General features: G+C 60.5%; 1 protein-coding gene across 2 annotated transcripts; it reads left to right on the forward strand.

Moving 5' to 3' along the window:
- The first annotated feature begins 801 nt into the window (after positions 1–801).
- On the forward strand, positions 802–17,512 carry ANKRD24 (ankyrin repeat domain 24). Of its 2 annotated transcripts, XM_081283825.1 has the most exons (21): positions 802–1,054; positions 1,945–2,049; positions 2,151–2,281; positions 2,355–2,443; positions 3,495–3,559; positions 3,970–4,027; positions 5,031–5,101; positions 5,269–5,375; positions 5,503–5,690; positions 6,384–6,412; positions 6,897–6,977; positions 7,078–7,185; positions 7,796–7,840; positions 7,924–8,022; positions 9,216–9,288; positions 9,508–9,626; positions 9,752–11,323; positions 13,620–13,787; positions 15,673–15,810; positions 16,012–16,077; positions 16,205–17,512. In XM_081283825.1, exons 1-21 carry the CDS (start codon positions 1,016–1,018, stop codon positions 16,280–16,282), a joined length of 3,429 nt encoding a protein of 1,142 aa, XP_081139951.1. In that variant the 5' UTR covers positions 802–1,015; the 3' UTR covers positions 16,283–17,512. The 2 variants fall into 2 exon arrangements, with proteins under 2 accessions (XP_081139951.1, XP_081139952.1); XM_081283826.1 differs by lacking the exon at positions 1,945–2,049.
- Positions 17,513–18,168: the final 656 nt, after the last annotated feature.

Genomic DNA, 18,168 nt, shown 5'->3' on the forward strand with positions numbered 1-18,168 from the left:
GAGAGGAGTCTGTGGCTGGAGCAGAGGGAAGAGGGGAAGAGGAAGGAGGCAGGGAGGGCACAGGGCAGATGGTGCAGGGCCCTCTGGGCCACAGAGAGGGCTTAACTCTGAGGGAGATGGGAGCCATGGAGGGCTGTGGGCAGAGGAGAAGGGCCTGGCTCTGGTGCTCAGAGCTACTTTCTGCAGCTTCTAGGAGGAGACGGAGGGTGGGGAGGGTGCAGCAGAGCGACTGCACTGTGCAGGTGGCCACCACCATTCCTTCAAGTTCCCTCGCAGGAAGCCCTCCCTGACTCCAGCCACATAGGGCAGCCTCACAAGCTCCCCACTCGGTTCCATCATGGGCCCAAGCACATGGTTCATGAGTCTATGGGTACATGCCTGTCTCTCCAGAGACCCGTGACAGCAGGGACTGTCTCAGTCACCACTGGATCTGCCCGGCTGAGGGCAGGCAGAGGAGACAGACCTCCCCGCACCTTGGGGCCAGAGCCAAGGGCGTGTCCTGTGTCTTTCAGTGGATTTAGCTGAGCATCTACTGTGTCGCGCCCTCCAGTGTCCCCAGGAGCTAGCCGTAGAGCTACGTCTGTATTGGATGAGTGAACCAAGGTTTTTGCTTGTGCTCACTGAATGCCAGGCACTGCGTGGTGCGGTGCTTCGCATACAGTGTCTGGCGAGTGCTCGTGGTGACCACCTGCCATGGTGACTGCTTATCCTGAAGCCCGTTCCGCAGTTGAGGAAAGGGAAGGGGACAGCCGGTAAGTAGCTCAGCCCAGTCAGCCTGGTGGCCCAGGCGGGGCGGCCGAGCGCTGCGTTCAAACACACGGTGCGCGGAGAGGGACCGAGGGACGAAGGTGAGGGGGCGAGGCCCCAGGGTGAGGCCGGCGGGTGGGGCCCGCAGAGGGACGGGCATCCCGCGGGGCGGAGCCGGTGGGCGGGACTCCGGCTCAGGTCCCGCCCCGCCCGGCCCCAGCCCCTGGGTCCCGCGGCCCCGGAACCCGCCGCCCGTCGCCCGGACGCCATGAAGCAGCTGTGCCTGTGCGCGGCCACCTCCTTCGCGGTAGGGCCGAGGGCGCGGGTCCCTCCTCTCCCTCCCGTCCTGGCCGCCCGCCCCCCGCCCCCACCCCAGACCTGGAAAGATGCGCGAGGGAGGGGTCCGGGGTGAGGGCAGCTTTGGGGGACAAACGGGCCATTTGGGGACACACAAGGGCACTCTTGGGGAGGGCGTTCTGAGACTAGATGGGGCAGTTAGGGTGTAGAGGGCATTTGGAGGGACGGTTCTGAGGCTAGATGGGAGCAGGAGAATATATAGAGGGCATTTGGGGGGACAGTTGGGAACCCCATTTGGAAACGCTGGACCATTTGCGGGGACAGTGTGGAGGTTGTTCGGGGAGGCAGCTGGGAGGAGATGGCATTTGGGAACTGTTTCAGAGACCACTGAAGGGAACGGGTTCGGTTTTGTTGTTGTTGTAGTTATTATTATTTTTGAGGATATTTTGGGATAATGATTTGGGAATTCTTGATTTTAGAGAATACTTCAGGCATTTGGGGGCGGCATTTTGGAATGCAGGTCAGGCTGTGATTTTGAGTGGACAGGCCTTGGGACATTTGGGGGACAGTGGTGCCAGGTGCAGTCATGGGAGCATAGGTGGGGCAGAGTGCTTTGGAGACGGGAAAGGGACCTCTTGGAGGCCTGATGGGGAGACTCTGGGGGTAGTTCGGGAAAGACTGTGGATCCATTTGCTGGAAGTGAGGTTGCAGAGAGGGAGTCACACTAAGGGACACAGGGCCTTGGACAGTGGGGGCCATGTTTTGGGAGAATTGGGCTGTCAGGGTGTTAGCAGGAGGCTGGGTGGATGGCTGGGGCGATGGGCCTGGGGAAGATGCTGGGGGCGCGAGCTTGGGAGACACTGTCTCAGGCCCCCCCGCCCAGGACCACCTCCCCTGCAGCTGCGGCTCAGCCCCACCGACCTCGGCTCCTGCCCGCCCTGTGGCTCCTGCCCGCCCTGCGGCCCCTGCCCCATCCCGAAGCCGGCAGCCAGAGGCAGGCGCCAGGCAAGTGCCCAAGGGCGGGTGGCCAGAGCCCAGAGCCCCTGCCAGGGGGAGCGGGGAGGGGCAGCCGCCAGCCCAGCCCCACACGCCTGGTGCCTCCACAGGGCCAGGACTGGGGCAAGAGCGATGAGAGGCTGCTGCAGGCCGTGGAGAACCAGGACGCAGCCCGCGTGGCCGCGCTCATTGCCCGCAAGGGGCTGGTGCCCACAAAACTGGACCCTGAGGGCAAGTCCGCGTGAGTGCCCGCGCCCCCAGGGTGGGAAGGCTGGGGGGCAGGCGGTGGCTGACCTCTGACCTCTGCTCCCCAGGTTCCACCTGGCGGCCATGCGGGGTGCAGCCAGCTGTCTGGAGGTGATGCTGGCCCACGGCGCGGACGTCATGAGCACTGACGGAGCAGGTACGCAGCCCGGACCCGGGTGGGAAGTGCAGCAGAGGCCAGGCCCCAGCCCCAGCCCAGCAGGCCCTGCTTCAAGTCCTGCCCATCCCCGTGGGAAGAGGGGGCCCCCACGGCCCCCAGGACAGGGCCATGCCAGCCAGCGAGCCCACGGACAGAGACTTTGGCTGGTGTTGAGCAAGGAGATGGCAGCTGTGAACAGGGAGGGACTAGGGTCCGGTGGAGGGTGGATCAGAGGAAGCAGCTGGAACAGGGGGCCTCTGGGCTGGGGGAGCTTCTGAGAAAATGACCAAGGCAGAGGAGGAGCCTGGGGTTCCTCCTGAGGGAGTCGGACCCCGGGGGTCTTGGACCTGAGGAGCATCTGGGGTGTTCAGGGAGAGACCAGGGAAGTGGGTGGGGAGGGCAGGGCCTGGAGCTGGGGAGAAGCTGGGTTCACGGGGAGCTGAGCCTAAGAAGAACCAGTGAGGCTGCGAGGACCCGGGCTGCAGGCCGGGCTGGGCCTAGGAGCAGCCGGAGCTCGGGAGTAGCTGCGGCAGTGGGAGGATCTGGGCACACGAGTCAACTGGAGACCCAAGGGAATAACTGGGAAATCACGGCCAAAGGGAGTCCTGGAGACTTGGGGTGACTGGGCGTGCGCAGAGCCACATCCAAAGCTCTGGGGCCCAGGCAGAGCAGGCAGGGAACAGGGAGTAGCTGGGGGTTGGCCGATGGGACAGGGTGGCACCTGGGACAGCAGGAGGATCTGGATGATCCTCGCATCATGGTGGCTGGAGCTGGAGCTCAGTGCAGGGAGCATCCAGAACAGCTGCGACGTGGGGAGTAGCTGTGACTGTAGGTCGTGAGTTTGTGGGTGCAGAGTGTAGCTTAGATTATGAGGTGTCCGGGACGCCAGCTGGCTGGGGCTGGGAGACTCTGACCCAGGGAGCAGCGCAGTTGTGAGAAGTAGCTGGGGCTTGGGGACTTAGCCACGGGCAACTGCACACAGCAGACTCGGGTTTGGGGGCAGCTGGGAACCCCTGCATTAGCCAGAGCTCTAGTGAACCTCTCCTTCCAGGTTACAACGCCCTCCACCTGGCTGCCAAGTACGGGCACCCGCAGTGTTTGAAGCAGCTGCTGCAGGTCATTGGCCTTCTTATCTCAGATACTCCCTGGACTCCAGGTTCTCCCTGAACCCCAATATGCTTTGGCCCGTTCACTTTCAAGCTCTAGCTACTTCCTGGACAACCACGTCCGCCCCACGTCAGGACGCCCTCTCAGCACCACAGACGCTTCCTGAGCCCCTTTCCCTCAGCACGACCTGCTTTTTCAGCCAAGGTCACCCTCAGAGGGTCACCCTCAGAGCTCCCAGCTGCTCCCGAGCTCCCAGCACTTTCTCACCAACCCCAGGGCCTGACAGGTGGCGCAGCACGCCAGGGAGCGGGGACAGGGCCGCAGGCGCTGACATTCAGCGAGCCCGGGCGGGAGGTGGTCCTAGGGAAATCAGGAGGGAGAGGCTGGCTGTGTTGCAAGTGGCCTGTGCCCCTTCCCAGGCATCGTGCGTGGTGGACATTGAGGATGGCAGTGGGTGGACAGCCCTACATCACGCAGGTGGGTGGCGCCCCGCCCACCGTGGCTGGAGGGGGTGCTGGGCTGGGGTCATTCTGGCCAGGGTCTCTCCGTGGTGGACTTCCTGCCTCCTCCTTTTCCTTACCAAGCACCTGCTGTGTGCTGGGCATGGGGCTCCGCGCCATCCTCAGTGCCCTCGGAAGCACAGGCTGACACCCTTGAATGGATGAGGAGTGCTGAGGTTCAGTACCTGGGGGAGACCCTACGGCCCCTCTTTCCTGTATTCAAGTGGCTGGTGGCGTAGCCTGTGGATCACCAGGTCTTTGTGTGGACGATGGCAGGGCTGCCCAGGCTTTAAGTCCCCTGAGGAACTGGAGCATCTCTGGAGAGCTCAAGGCCCAGGCAGCCAGTGGCTTCCCATCCACTGCAGACCCCTTCCCACCCACTGAGCCGAGCCCACCGCTGGGGAAACATTTGTTCTTAGGGATACGATAGGACTGGGCTTGGTTCAGAGTCTTGGGGCCTGTCCCAGACTTCCTGCAGTTGGGGTTTGCCGCCCCCCATGGTGTGGCGCCTCCAGTCTCCAGTGGTGTGGGCCTTGCTGTGGAAGGCCCTTGGTTTTCCGCACCCTGCAGACATTTGTTGGATGGGTACCTAACGTGTGGCAGGCGTCCCTCTAAGGGCAGCAAAGGAAACCCACGCTCCTTCAGGCGCACAGCAGGCTGTACATAGAGTTTGCTGGCTGAAAAATGGGTTCACACGCTGGGCGAATCAAACAGGAGGAAATATGTGAGGATCTGCGCAGCTTCCGCCTTCCCTGGGAGCCACAGTGGATCCGTGCGGGGCGTGGGAGAGGGAGGCAGCAGGCCGGTCCTAGACGTGGCTCTCTCTGCTTCTGAGCCCGTGGGGGGCCGTGGGCCTCGCTGTGGACCTGGTTTCCTCATCTGTAGGAGGAAATATCGCCTTCGTTGTAAAAGTGGCATCCAGGCAGGAGGCTCCCCCAAAATGTCTGCGCTCTCCCCTTCCCCTCTTTCCTCTACTCAAGCGGCTGGAGGCTGTCTGTCCTGCTCAGAGATGCTCTGCTCCTTCAAGGCACATCTGAACCCGCGAGACCGGGTGAGCCTGCATGTTTTAGAGATTCCACTTATGGCGTGTGCCTCCAAGTGGCCGCCCCAGGCCCCCTTTGCGAGGTGCGCATGGAGGGGGGGTGCGAAGCTGGGGCCGCCTCTGGCCTCCCTGCCTCCCAGGGCCAGCTCCTCATGGCTCCTCCTCCTCCCTGCCAGTCCGGCGCCACGCCTCTCATCATAGCTGCTCAGATGTGCCACTCGGACCTGTGCCGGCTGCTCCTGCAGCAGGGGGCTGCTGCCAATGACCAGGACCTGCAGGGCAGGTGAGGTCTCCCTCCCAGCCCTCACCCGAGCTCTGGGACCTAGGGGCCTCCTCCTCCTCCCAGCCTGGGTCTGGTGGGGAGGGGCTTGGGGATGTGCCCGCCCCTCAGCAGCCCCCTTCCCTGGTAGGACAGCCCTGATGCTGGCCTGTGAGGGGGCCAGCCCTGAGACTGTGGAGGTGCTGCTGCAGGGCGGGGCCCGGCCAGGCCTCACTGACGCCCTGGGCCAGGATGCTGCTCACTACGGTGCCCTAGCAGGGGACAAGCTCATCCTGCACCTTCTGCAAGAGGCAGCTCAGCGTCCCTCCCCGCCCAGTGGTACGTGAGCGCGGTCTCCCTGTGATTTCAGGCACCCCCCCAAGTTTCTTTTCTTTTTTTATATCTTTATTTTTGTTTATTTATTTTTATGTGGTGCTGAGGATGGAACCCAGGGCAAGTGCTCTCCCATTGAGCTACAGCCCCAGCCCCTAGGCAGTTTCTTATCACCCCTTTCCCCCTACTGTGGGTAGTTTCAAGGTACCCCATACCTGCTGCATTATAGGAGGTTTCATGGTTCCCCTACTTGAGGTCGTTTCAAGGAGCCCAAGAACATTTAGAGTGGTCGGGGGTCCACTCTGATTTCCCGGGTCATCCTTATTCTTACAACTCCACCTCTCTGGACGGGGGCTGGGGCTCAGTGCTAGAGCGCTTGCCTAGCATGTGTGAAGCACTGGGGTTGATTCTCAGCACTAAATGTAAATCAGTAAAATAAATGCCCGTCAACAACCAAACAGAGCACCTCCCTCTCCTCCTAAGAAGTGGCAGCCCACCCACTCCGTCCTCGAAGTGCCATTGTCCTTTCTCTGGGTTTCAAGGTCCCTCCTATCATCAAGGTTTCCTGCCTTGAAATCCCTGATCCTTGGGCAATTGGACCCCCCAGGCCCCTGGGCCCCCTGTTGCCCTTCTTTGAGGGAGAAGGGAGCCCCTGGAACTGAGCGCCTGATGCTGCTTCCCTCTCTCCCCTGCCCCTAGGGGACGACTCAGGCGAGGCATCATCTCAGGTATGGATCCCCAAGGGGCCAGACCCTCCCCGTGCACACACTCATTCTCCTTGGCCCCCAGCTCTGTAGAAAGGGAGGAAGAGATGGACCCCTGGGCCGACAGTTTGGCGTATGCTGCCACCAAGTGGCGACTGCATGCATAATTCCCCAAACCCAGGGACCATCCAGAGATGGGGCCAGTTCACGGCACTGGGTGGGTGACCAGGGACTGAGGTTGGCGAGGGCTGCTCTGGTCAGGGAAAGGGGCTTGGCTTCGGCCTCCCCTCCACCCCCATTGTCAGCACCTTGGCTCCATGGGGAAAAGAAACTAGTGGTCTGTTGGACCAGGGAGAGCCAAAGCCGGGGCAGGGCACAGGGTGAGGTCGAGGAGTTCAGGGAAGGCCATCTCACCCCCACGTGGGGAGACAAGGGAGGACTTGGGGAAGCCGGGGTGGGCGGGCTAGCAAGGTGGCCCCCACGTGCTCCTTCTCCCTCTGCCCACCAGAACTCCGTGTCCAGCCATGACCACCGAGGGGCTGCCAAAAAGCGGAAGGCACCTCAGCCGCCCGCCAGCATTCCCATGCCGGTGAGGATGCGGGCGGGGAGGATGGGGGAGCCGGGCAGGGCTCTGGCTCCAACGTGGGCCTCATCTAAAGCCGGTGGGCACCGGGCGGGGAGGGCAACAGGATGATCACGAAGCCTATGAGGAGATCGTGCGGCTGCGGCAGGAGAGAGGCCACCTCCTGCAGAAGATCAGAGGCCTGGAGCAGCACAGGGACTGGAGGCAGCCGGAGGTCAGGAGGCAGCAGGCCTGGGAGGTGCATTTCTGGGGGAACATGGCCTTGCCTTTTCCACCTTCTCCACCCCTGTCTTCCTCTCCTCACTGCTCCAGCCACATGGGCTCCTCGCTGGGCTCCAACATGCCAAGCTGGGTCCTTGCCTCAGAGCCTTTGCACGGGCTGTTCCCACTACCCACAATGCCATTCCCTCACATGGCCCCACAGCTCCCTCCTTGCCTCTTTTACTCAAAAGGCTGAACTCGCCTCCCCTTCCCAGCTTATTTTAAACTACAGCCCCTGTCACTCACTCTTCAGCTTGCTCTTTCCATTCTTGGCTCTTACTGCTGTGGCTTGCTGTAGATTTCATTCATGTCCACCAACCTGCACAAGCCCACAGGCAGCCATGGTTGCCAGTGCCTGGCTCACAGTAGGTGCCCAATAAATAGTTACTGAATGGATGAATATTCGGGTGAATGAATAGTTAGTGGCCCCAAACAAAGTCTGCCCCAAAATAGGGGCCCCACAAGAACTTGTGCAGGGGATGATCAGAGTGGGGAGCTACTGCGCTAGCCGAGGGGGGCGGGAGGTAAGGCCCCGCATATCGACCCTTGTCTCCTCCCGGCAGCCGCAGGAGGCCGAGGCCGGCTCGCTCCACAGCCTGCAGAGACAGGTATGCAGCGGGGGCGGGGGCAGAGCGGGCGCCCTGCCCCTATTTCCTCCTAGAGGCACCTCAGCCCATACCTCCTGCCCCAGGTGCAAGAGCTGCAGCAGCTGCTGGCGGAGAAGCAGGAGGAGAAGGAGAGCCTGGGCCGAGAGGTGGAAAGTTTGCAGAGCCGGCTGTCCCTGCTGGAGGTGGGAGCAGAGGCCAGGGGCAGGCCAGGGGCTGGGCGGGAGCCAGGAGCAAGGCCAGGTAGGGCCAGGCAGGGGCGGGGCGAGCCGGAACCAGGGTGGGGCTGGGACGGGCCAGGGAGGCGGGGCCTGCAGCAGCCGGGGGCGTGGCCTGGCAGCCATAGCAGAGCCCTGCGGCCTCATAGGTGCAAACCCACCAGAGGGGCTCTTCAGTATTAATGCCAGTCCTGGTCAGGCAGGGTCTTGAGAGGCTGAGGCAGGAGGATCACAAGTTCGAAGCCAGCCTCGGCAACTTAGCAAGGCCCTAAGCAACTCAAAATAAAGCGGCCTGGGGACGTGGTTCAGTGATTGGTGTGCCCCTGGGTTCAATCTCCAGTAACAAAAGTAAGAAAAAATAAAAAAGAAGAAAAAGCTCAGCCCTTTCACGCATCCTCATAAACCCATGATGACAGACACCCTCCACTACACACAGCTCCGTGGTGGACACTTCTCCCAACACCTACACGAGAGGACTCATGTACGTCTTTTAGAACAAGCCCACCCGAGCATGTCGTCACACACAGGTCATACTTGTGAACACGCAGCCCACAGCCCCCCACATGCACAACATGCCAGAAGTACATATGCACCAGAGATATCTCAAAATGTTTACACAAACAGACAAAAGGTTCCTTTGCATACACCCAGCCATCCAGGATGGCCACACGGCCAACAGCAGCAGGCACAGGCACACGTGTGTACGGGGGGAGCAGTCACAGTGCGGACACCCCAACCCACAGCCGCCCACAGCCATGCTGGCGTGCAGAGCGGACAGCATGGCCCCACCCTCTCCAAACACACCTACCCCATCCTGGGGTCCCCTCGCCCAGGAGGGCAGTGTCCGCCGCACACATACCATGAAATGGGGGTTATCTGATAGAGAGTTAACATCCAAAATATGTAAGAAATCCGTACAACCCAATAGCTTTAAAAAAGCCCAGTTTAAAAATGGGCACACGGGGTGGGCGGGCAGCTCAGGGTAGAGCGCTTAGCTGGCACCATCAAAAAACTGAGAGAGGACATGGTCGGTGCCCAGCAGATAGAAAGCCCTGCAGTGCTCATGGGAGTCCGAGTGTGACCAGCTCAGGCCACCCTGGGCTTTGGGGGGACAGGGGGTGGGGGAGCAGGACCCCAAGCCACTCTGTCCCCACCCCCAGAGCGAGCGGGAGAACACCAGCTATGACGTGGCCACCCTGCAGGATGAGGAAGGGGAGCTGCCCGATTTTCCAGGTGAGCCCGGGGCCCTGCCCTCCTCCATAAATCTGTCCATCGGGTCCTGGAACCCAGGAGAGACCTCCCCCTGGGGGAGAGAGTGTGACGTGGGAGGGAGGGCAGGAGGGGCCTGCGAGTCATTCAGCCTGCTCCGGGGACCCTGATGTTCTGCTGCAGACCCCCACTCCTGTCCCCTGGGTCCTGGGATCCCTGGCCTGACTCTGTGCCCCCTGCCAGGGGCTGAGGCCCTGCTGTCCAGGCAGCTAAGCCCGACGGCCCAGGAGCAGGTGGCTGCACTGCAGGAGCAGGTGGCTGCACTCGCAAGACAGAACCAGGAGCTAATGGAGAAAGTGCAGGTGGGGACACTGAGGCTGAGGACGTGTGAGGCCTGGGTTCCCTGGAGTCAGGGTGTGCAGGGAAGGCCGCCAGTCTGCGCTGTGCCCTGCGACGCCTTCAGCCCTTGCCTGTCCCCGACCCCCAGATCCTGGAGGACTTCGAGAAGGACGAGATGCAGATGGAGGCGAATGGTTCTGCTGAGGTTGTCCCCCTGGTCCTCTATGACTCTCTGCGGGCCGAGTTTGACCAGCTTCGAAAGCAGCATGCAGAGGCCATGCGGGCTCTGGAGCAGCAGGAGGCAGGGCAGGCCCCAGCGGCAGAGGCAGCTGCTCCCCGCCCCCACCAGGGCTCCGATTCGGGAGCCAACTCGGCCCCAAAGGGACCCACAGGTGCCGAGCTAAATGGCACCGCGGCTCTGGAAGCCCGAGTTCCGGGGGCAGAGAACACAGGTGAGGAGACTGCGGGAGCTGAAGCCGCGGAAGCCAGGACTTTGGAAGGGGCCACCGCAGTGCCCGAGGCCCAGGCAGCGGCGGATGCTGAGGCCCAGGAAACAGAGGGGGCGCGAGCCGAGGCCGCGGCAGCTGAGGCCTCCGCAGCGCAGGGGACTGCAGTGAAGGCCACGCCCCAGGGGAAGGCTGGAGCTGCCACTCCGGGGACTGAGGCCACAGGAGCTGAGGCCACTGGCCCAGAGGCCACAGAAAGGAAAGCAGACAATCCGGAGAAGGCCCGCGGCGAGGCCGGTGCCGAAGCGAGGCTCACAGAGCCCCGGGCCGCACACGTGGAGGCCGCGGATACGGAGGCCGCCCGGGGCGCCGGGGTCCCCGCGGGCTCCGGCCTGCACCCCGGGGCCGCTGAGGCCTCCGAGAAGCTGCAGGCGGAGCTGGAGACCCGGATTCGCGGCTTGGAGGAGGCGCTGCGGCAGCGAGAGCGGGAGGCGGCTGCCGAGCTGGAGGCGGCCCGCGGCAAGTGCGAGGCCGCAGAGGCCGAGGCCGGTCGGCTGCGGGCGCGGGTGCGCGAGGCCGAGGGCGCCGGGGCCGGTGCGGGCAGCGGTGGCGACACCGGCCAGCTGCGGGCGGCCCTGGAGCAGGCCCGGGAGGACCTTCGCGACCGCGACCGCCGCCTGCGGGAGCTGGAGGCGGCCTCGGCCTTGCTGGACGAGGCGCGGGCCGGCCGGCTGCTGGCCGAGGAGGAGGCCCGGGGCCTGCGGGCCGAGCTGGCCCGACGGGAGGAGGCGCGGCTGGAGCAGAGCCGGGAGCTGGAGGTGCTGCGGGAGCAGCTGGCCGCGGCCAGGGCGGCGGGGGAGCAGCAGCGGGCAGCGGCCGCCGAGCTGGGCCACGCGCGGGACGCGGCCGAGGCCCGGGCCGCAGAGCTGGCCGCGGCCTGCGAGGAGGCCCGGCGGGGCCTGGCGGAGCTGCGCGAGGCCTCCGAGGCCCTCCGCCGGGCGTCCGTGCCCGTCTGCGAGCACCGCCGGCTGCAGGAGGAGGCCTTGGAGCTGCGCGGCCGCGCCGCCGGCCTGGAGCAGGAGGCGGTGGCCGTGGGCCAGGAGGCCGCGCGGCTGCGGGCGGAGCTGGAGCTGGAGCGGGAGCGCGGGGACGGCGTGGCCCGCGCGGAGCACGAACGCACGGTGGGCGCGCTGCAGGCCGAGGTGGCCCGGCTGCAGGGGCAGCTGGAGGAGCTGGCGCGGAGGCACGAGAGGACCAGCGCCGAGGTCTTCCAGGTGAGCAAGGCCTGGGGGCCCTGCAGCCTGGGGCCTGGACCTGTCAGCTTGTTGACAGCCATTGGCCCCGTCGAGATCTCTGGGGCTCGTGGGACCCAGCCACCCTGAGCCCCTGATGTTCCACCTGGTTCCTCTCTTTTTAACTCAGTTTGACCTCATTTTAAAAATGGCAGCTACTTCTTAGGATCTGGTTATAGAACCCATCTGTCCCGAGGTCGCGCCTATCTTCTGTGTTTCCTTTGCACCTCCTTTTAGTTTATGATGATGACATCTCTTTGGTTTTTAACCTTGTGTGGTGTGAGGTCCGGATCCACGACCACCATTTTTGTAAGCAGCGGATTCCTCCCCACCCCATGTTTTCTCCCAATGGCCATTTTCTCTGGAGGTCATGTTGACCCTGTGGGTTCTCCCTGCTGGCTGCTTTACCATATCCTGAAAATGCTCTCACAATTTTCACCCCTTTGACCAAACTCTAGAAAGAAAATATTATGAGCAGGAATTTTTGATCTCTTTGTTTTTAACCTATTGGATTTATTTTTTGTCTCTCTGTTTTTCCAGGACTGGGCATTGAACCCAGGGCCTCACATATGCCAGGCAAGCATTCTTCCCCTGAGCCTCACCCCCAGCCCGGTTTTCATTTTGAGGCAGGGTCTCTCAAAGTTGCTAAGGCTGGCCTTGAACTTGTGAGCCTCCTGCGCCAGCTGAGGTTTTTATTTTGTTTTCTTTTGCTTTATTTTTTTTTTTAATTTTTTTTTGAGAGAGAGAGAGAGAGAATTTTTAATATTTATTTTTTAGTTCTCGGCGGACACAACATCTTTGTTGGTATGTGGTGCTGAGGATCGAACCCGGGCCGCACGCATGCCAGGCGAGCGCGCTACCGCTTGAGCCACATCCCCAGCCCCTGTTTTGTTTTGCTTTAATCCAGGGTTTTGGTTTTGGTTTGGTTTGGTTTGGTCTTTGTCCTGAGGGTGGACCTTTGACTTGATCTCTTTACTTAAACAAACAACAAAAGCAGCTGTGTTGACAAATATTGAATAAGAAACCGAATTCTTTGACTGTTATCAGGAAAGAATTTTCCTGTCTGTGCCTCTGTTTGCTCATCTGTGTGATGGAAACAGTAGTAGTTCCTAGTCACTGTGTGTGGATTACATGGGCTTATTTTTTAATATTTCTTTTAGTTTTGATGTACCTTTATTTTATTTATTCATTTATTTGTATACAGTGCTGAGAATCAAACCCAGGGACTCCCACATGCTAGGCAAGTGCTCTGCCCCCAAGCCCCAGCCCCGGCCCCTACGTGGGTTTATTCTACACTCCAGCAAGAACTGTAACTGGTACAAGTGTCAGTGATCCACAGCAGAATATCTATCTTCAAGGACACACGCTTTCAAACCCCTTAAATCCTCAGTCAACTTCCTGGAGTCCACAGTCTGATTTATGCCCACCTTCAGGCTTATTTTCTAGATTTTACCTTTTGCACGGTGACTCATTTTTAGAGTGAGTTCCGCAGCTCTGGTTTTTAAACATTGTTGACATATAGCCAGTCTGTGTTGATGGGAGTATTCACTTAGAATCCGTTTTCCCCTGGAGCTTTGTTTTTATTTTATTTTATTTTTTATGTTTTGGTTCTGGGAATGGAAGCCAGGGGTGCTCTACCACTGAGCCACGTCCCAGTCCTTTTTATTTTATTTTGAGACAGGATCTTGCTCAGTTGCTGAGGCTGGTCTCCAACTTGCCATCCTCCTGCCTCAGCCTCCCATGCCACCACACCTGGCTCCGGGAAACTATTTCTAAAGCCAATCCGCCCTTCCAAGAAGGAACTTTGCAAAGGGAACGCTGCCCCATCTTTATTTCCGTGAATGCACGCATCCACTTTTCCATGTTTTCGGCTTTTCCTCCAATTCTCTTTTACTTACCTTTTCTAAGAAATCTACGAACTTGCACCACCGACAGAGAACATGATAATATGGAAAAATGACAACTCTGACTCCCACTCAGCACGGTGAGCCAGGCACTCCCTAGGCAAATGCCACGGCTCCGCGAGGTGGCAGCTAGCATGATTCCCTTCTTTTCACATCTGAGGAAATGGCACAGAGAGGCGAGATCACTTGTCCAGGACACACAGCTAGCGAGTACAGCAGAGGTGCGTGCGGGGCGGGCCTGAACATGCACAGGGCCAAGAGGAATTCAGAACTTACGTGGGTCACACTGCTGGAGTCAACACGGACTTGAGCGTCCTTAGGCCAAGAAGCCTGGGGTCCCAGTGCCCAAGAGTCATGGGGGGCTTGGGCCGTAGGTGCAGCGGGAGGCGCTGTTCATGAAGAGCGAGCGGCACGCGGCCGAGGCCCAGCTGGCCACCGCAGAGCAGCAGCTACGGAGCCTACGGACCGAAGCTGAGAGGGCACGCGAGGCCCAGAGCCGCGCCCAGGAGGCCCTGGACAAGGCCAAGGAGAAGGACAAGAAGGTGGGTGACCCGTCCCGTGCTCCATGGGCCCACTCAGCGGAGGATGGTCCCCAGCAGAGCGGGGGAACCAGCCCATCATGCAGATGGGGATCAGGCAGAGGAGGGGGTCAGCCACTGCAGAGTGTTTACCCAGATCTGAGGCCGGCCAGGCCCTAGGCCCTGTAGTTCATCCTCCCGCCAAGTGCTCATAAGGTCTGCAAGGTAAATCTCCCCACTGAGGAGACTTAGGCACAGAGAAGTGAAGCCACTTGCTCAGAGTCACAAAGCCAGGCAATGGCTCAGCCAGGGTGTGAACCCAAGTTTTCAAGTTTTGTTCCTAATACAACCCCAGTAATACTGACAACAGCGCCTGCCGGGTGTTGGACCGGCCCTCTTCCTCACAGTTCCACTTTTCCTCTACCTCTAACCCTGAAAGCCAGAGACCACTCCATTTTCCTGGTGAACAAACTGAGCCTCCAAAAACTGAAGTAGGGCTCAGTCATACATGTGACCCCCATATCCTGGGGTGCTGACCATATACCTGTCCCTGAATCGCTGTGTAACCCTGGACAAGTCACTTTACCTCTCTGAGCAGAAGTCGCTTCGTCTGTAAAATGAGGAAATTGCAATTGGGCCAGGAGTGGAGGTCACATCTGTAATTCTGGCTACTCTGGAGGCTGAGGCAGGAGGACCGCCAGCTCAAAGCAGCCTGAACAGCTTAGCAAGACCCTGTATTAGAAAACAAAAAAGACCTGGGGGTGTCACTCAGTGGTAGAGCCCCCCAGGTCAATGCCCAGGACCATAAAATTGCAGTTGGCATTGTGGTTTAGGTACAGTGGGGTCTGCTCCGGGGATACTGGGGCTGTGGTTCCGTCGTCCAGGCCCTGCAGGGTGCTCAGCAGCGTCCCTGGCCTCCGCCCGCTCCAGGCCAGGAGCTCTGCAGCTGTGACAATCACACATGTTCCCAGATATGGCCCATGTTCCCTGGGGCAGGATGGCCCTGGTGGAGGATGTCTGGTCTGGGGTGATCCTAAGGCCTGGCGTCTAGTGCGTGCACCGTGGCCAGGCACGGTTTCATCTCAACCTTAGTGCAGAAGCACAGTCGCTTAAGAGCGCGGTTCTCCCATTTCACAGGTGAAGAAACAGGGTCGGGTGGTCACCTTCCCCCTCAAGAAGAGTAGAGCCTACCCTTCTTTTGTAGAAATATATTTTTTAGTTATACATGGACACAATACCTTTATTTTGTTTATTTATTGTGGTGCTGAGGATCAAACCCAGGGTCTCACGCCTGCGAGGCCAGCGCTCTACCGCTGAGCCACCGCCCAGCTGAGCCTACCCTTCTTGATGACGCCTGTCGTCTCTGCCACTCAGGAGGCAGCGGCAGGAGGATGGCGAGTTCAAAGCCAGCCTCGCAACTTAGCGAGGCCCTAAGCAACTCAGGGCCTGTCTTAAAAAAAAAAAATAAAAACAGCTGGGGAGGCGGCTCAGTGGTGCCCAATCCAAAAAAAAACCACCTGTACCATCAGGGACGCGGGCCCAGGGCTCTGGACTCCAGCCCGGCCGAGCCAGGTGGTCTAGAACTCTGCTGTATGCCCACCCGCCCCTTCCAGAGAGACCAGCGGAGACCCCAGAGAGCCGGGAGGGGACCTTTTCCTATAAAGGGCCAGAAAGTGCAAATGTCCTCTGACCCGCAGGGCCAAGCCGGCCGTGGCCACCCCCTCTGCCCTCAGGTGCAGTCTGGGGGACACAGCCCGACGGGTGGGCTCGGTCGTGTGCAGAGGAAGCTGTTCACAAACCTCGAATGTGAATCTGGTGGAATCTTCATGTCACAAAACACGTCCTTTGGGCCTTCCCCCAACATGTAAAGTGTGGTCTGTTCTGTGGCCTGACGACACCCCACCCCCAGATCACAGAGCTGTCCAAGGAAGTCTTCAGCCTCAAGGAGGCCTTGAAGGAGCAGCCAGCCGCCCCAGCCGCACCCCGGGTGGAGGCCGAGGTGGAGGCCCTCCGAGGCCAGGTGAAGGCCCTGCAGCGGCAGATGGAGGTGAGGACGGCGCTGGCCAGGGGCGGGCCGCGCAGGCGCACTGCACAGTCCTGGGCGGCCCGGGGGCAGGAGGGCAGGTGCCTGGGCAGGAATTCGCAGGGTCCAGCCGTCGGTGCCACCCTGGGGTGAGCAACAGACTTGGTGAAGCAGGTGGGAGGTGCCTGGGGGCTGCCCTTCTGAGCACCCGCCCCATGCCCACAGGAGGCTGCCCGCGACCACTGTGCTGTGGTGGCACTGTATAGGAGCCACCTCCTGTATGCCATCCAGGTGAGTCACCGCTCCAGCTGCGTCTCTGGGCCGCCCTGGCTCTGGCCTCCACTTTCCTTCTGGGGGTGTGCAGGGAACACAGAGGCTGGGCAGGTGGCCCCAGGGTCTCTGCTCCCACGGCTTCCAGGGCCAGATGGACGAGGACGTGCAGCGGATTCTCAGTCAGATCTTGCAGATGCAAAGGCTCCAGGCCCAGGGCCGCTGAGGCCAGCAGGGGGCTGCGCAGCCCGGCTCAGAACCCCAGGCCCCCAGCCAGCCCTCGGCCAGCCGCTGCCCCATCACTGGACACGTGGACACCAGCCTGGGTCCCCTCCCGACTGCCCCTAAGTGGCCCCATCACTGCAGCTGTCCCCGCACACTGTGGTTGGTCCGGTGTGCCTGCCCTCCCCAAGGGGCAGCTGCGTATGTCCTGCCCGGGTCCCGTCCCAATGACACCAATCCAGGAATAAAAGATCTTTGCACAGACAAATGCACACGTGGCCTGTCTGACTGGTCCTGCTGGGCGCCTGCGGCAGGGCAGGGAGGGGCGGCCCAGGACAGCAGCCCCGCCCAAACTCAGCCACCGGGATAAAACCACCACAGCAATATGTTTTAAAATGAGAGTGGGTGCAGAAAAGCACAAGGTAGTCGGCTGGGGTGCAGCTCGCTGCCGGGCCTTGTCTAGCAGGCAAGGCCCCGGGTTCCACTCAGCCCTGGAAAGCCACACCTGTAAACCCAGTGGCTCGGGAGGCTGAGGCAGGAGGATCGCAGGTCCTGGCCAGCCTCAGCTACTCAGTGAGACCCTGTCTCTAAATAAAAACTAGGGCTGGAGGGCTGGGATTGTGGCTCAGCGGTAGAGCACTCGCCTAGCACAGGCGGGAACCGGGTTCGATCCTCAGCACCACATTAAAATAAAGGCATTGTGTTGTGTCCATCTACACCTAAAAAACAAATAAATATTTTTTAAAAAAATAGGGCCAGGGATGTGGCTCAGAGGTAACATACCTCTGGGTCCAATCCCCAGTACAAAAAATAAAAAATTGAAGAAACCGGGCAGGGAGGTGCACACCTGTAACCCCAGTGGCTTGGGAGGCTGAGGCAGGAGGATCTCGAGTTCAAAGGCAGCCTCAGCAACTTAGCAAGGCTCTAAGCAACTCACTGAGATTCTGTCTCTAAATAAAATGCAAAATAGGGCTGGGGATTTGGCCCAGGGGTCGAGGGCCCCTGGTACCTCCTCCACTCCCCCCACCCCCCAAAAAAGGAATAAAACCCAACAATGAACAAAGACCTAAATGTGAAGGACTGCACTTTTCTTTCTTTCTTGTCCCCTGAGCACACCTCCAGACTCAGAGTTTCGTCTATTTTTCCTGTACTGGGACTGAGCCCACCCCCTGCCCTTTTTATTTGGAGACAGGGTCTCACTGCATTACCCAGCCTGGCCTCAACTGGCCATCTTCCAGCTGCAGGCTCCTGAGCTGCTGGGATGACAGGTGTGCGTCACCGCACCTGGCCACATTTCTTCACAAATCTCACTTTCAGGGGTGGGTGGGGAGCTGACCCCAGCCTGTCCCTGTCCCTCTGGCAAATCCCCTGAAATCCCCGAGGGCTCTTGGCACTTTTTAGCTAAGGGGGAGGAGGCAGGGGTGTGACTGGGAATTTCCTGGTGCTGTCCAGCCTGTCCTGGGGGTTTTCCTTGGGTGACCTGGGCAGGCACCAGTACAGGATGATCTCAGCTGACCCTGGGTACCCCAGCAGCACGGAGAGTGTGGGGGTGCTGTTCTCCAGCGCCTGGCCTCCTGGGTTGCTGTGGCTGGGGGGCCATCCCTGGCCCGGGGAGTGGGCCAGCGGCTCTGAGGGGGGCACATGTGCCCTGCAGCTCTGTCTCGTCCCCCTGCACCTCTCCTCCCCCTGGCCCTCTCTGTCACTTCTCCATCTCCCCGTCTGTCCCTCAGTCTCCATCCTGAGTCCTTCTCTCGGGTCTCTCTCCATCTCCGCTCCTCTCAGCCTCTTCCTGTCCACCTCTGACTCTCCGAAACTGTCTGTCTGTCTGCTTTCTGGGTGTCTTCGTCCTCCTCCCCGGGGACCCCCCACCCTGCTTCCTGCTGCAGCCGG

This window comes from Spermophilus citellus (genome assembly GCF_964194105.1).
Source record: "Spermophilus citellus genome assembly, chromosome: 3".
NCBI lineage: Eukaryota > Metazoa > Chordata > Mammalia > Rodentia > Sciuridae > Spermophilus > Spermophilus citellus.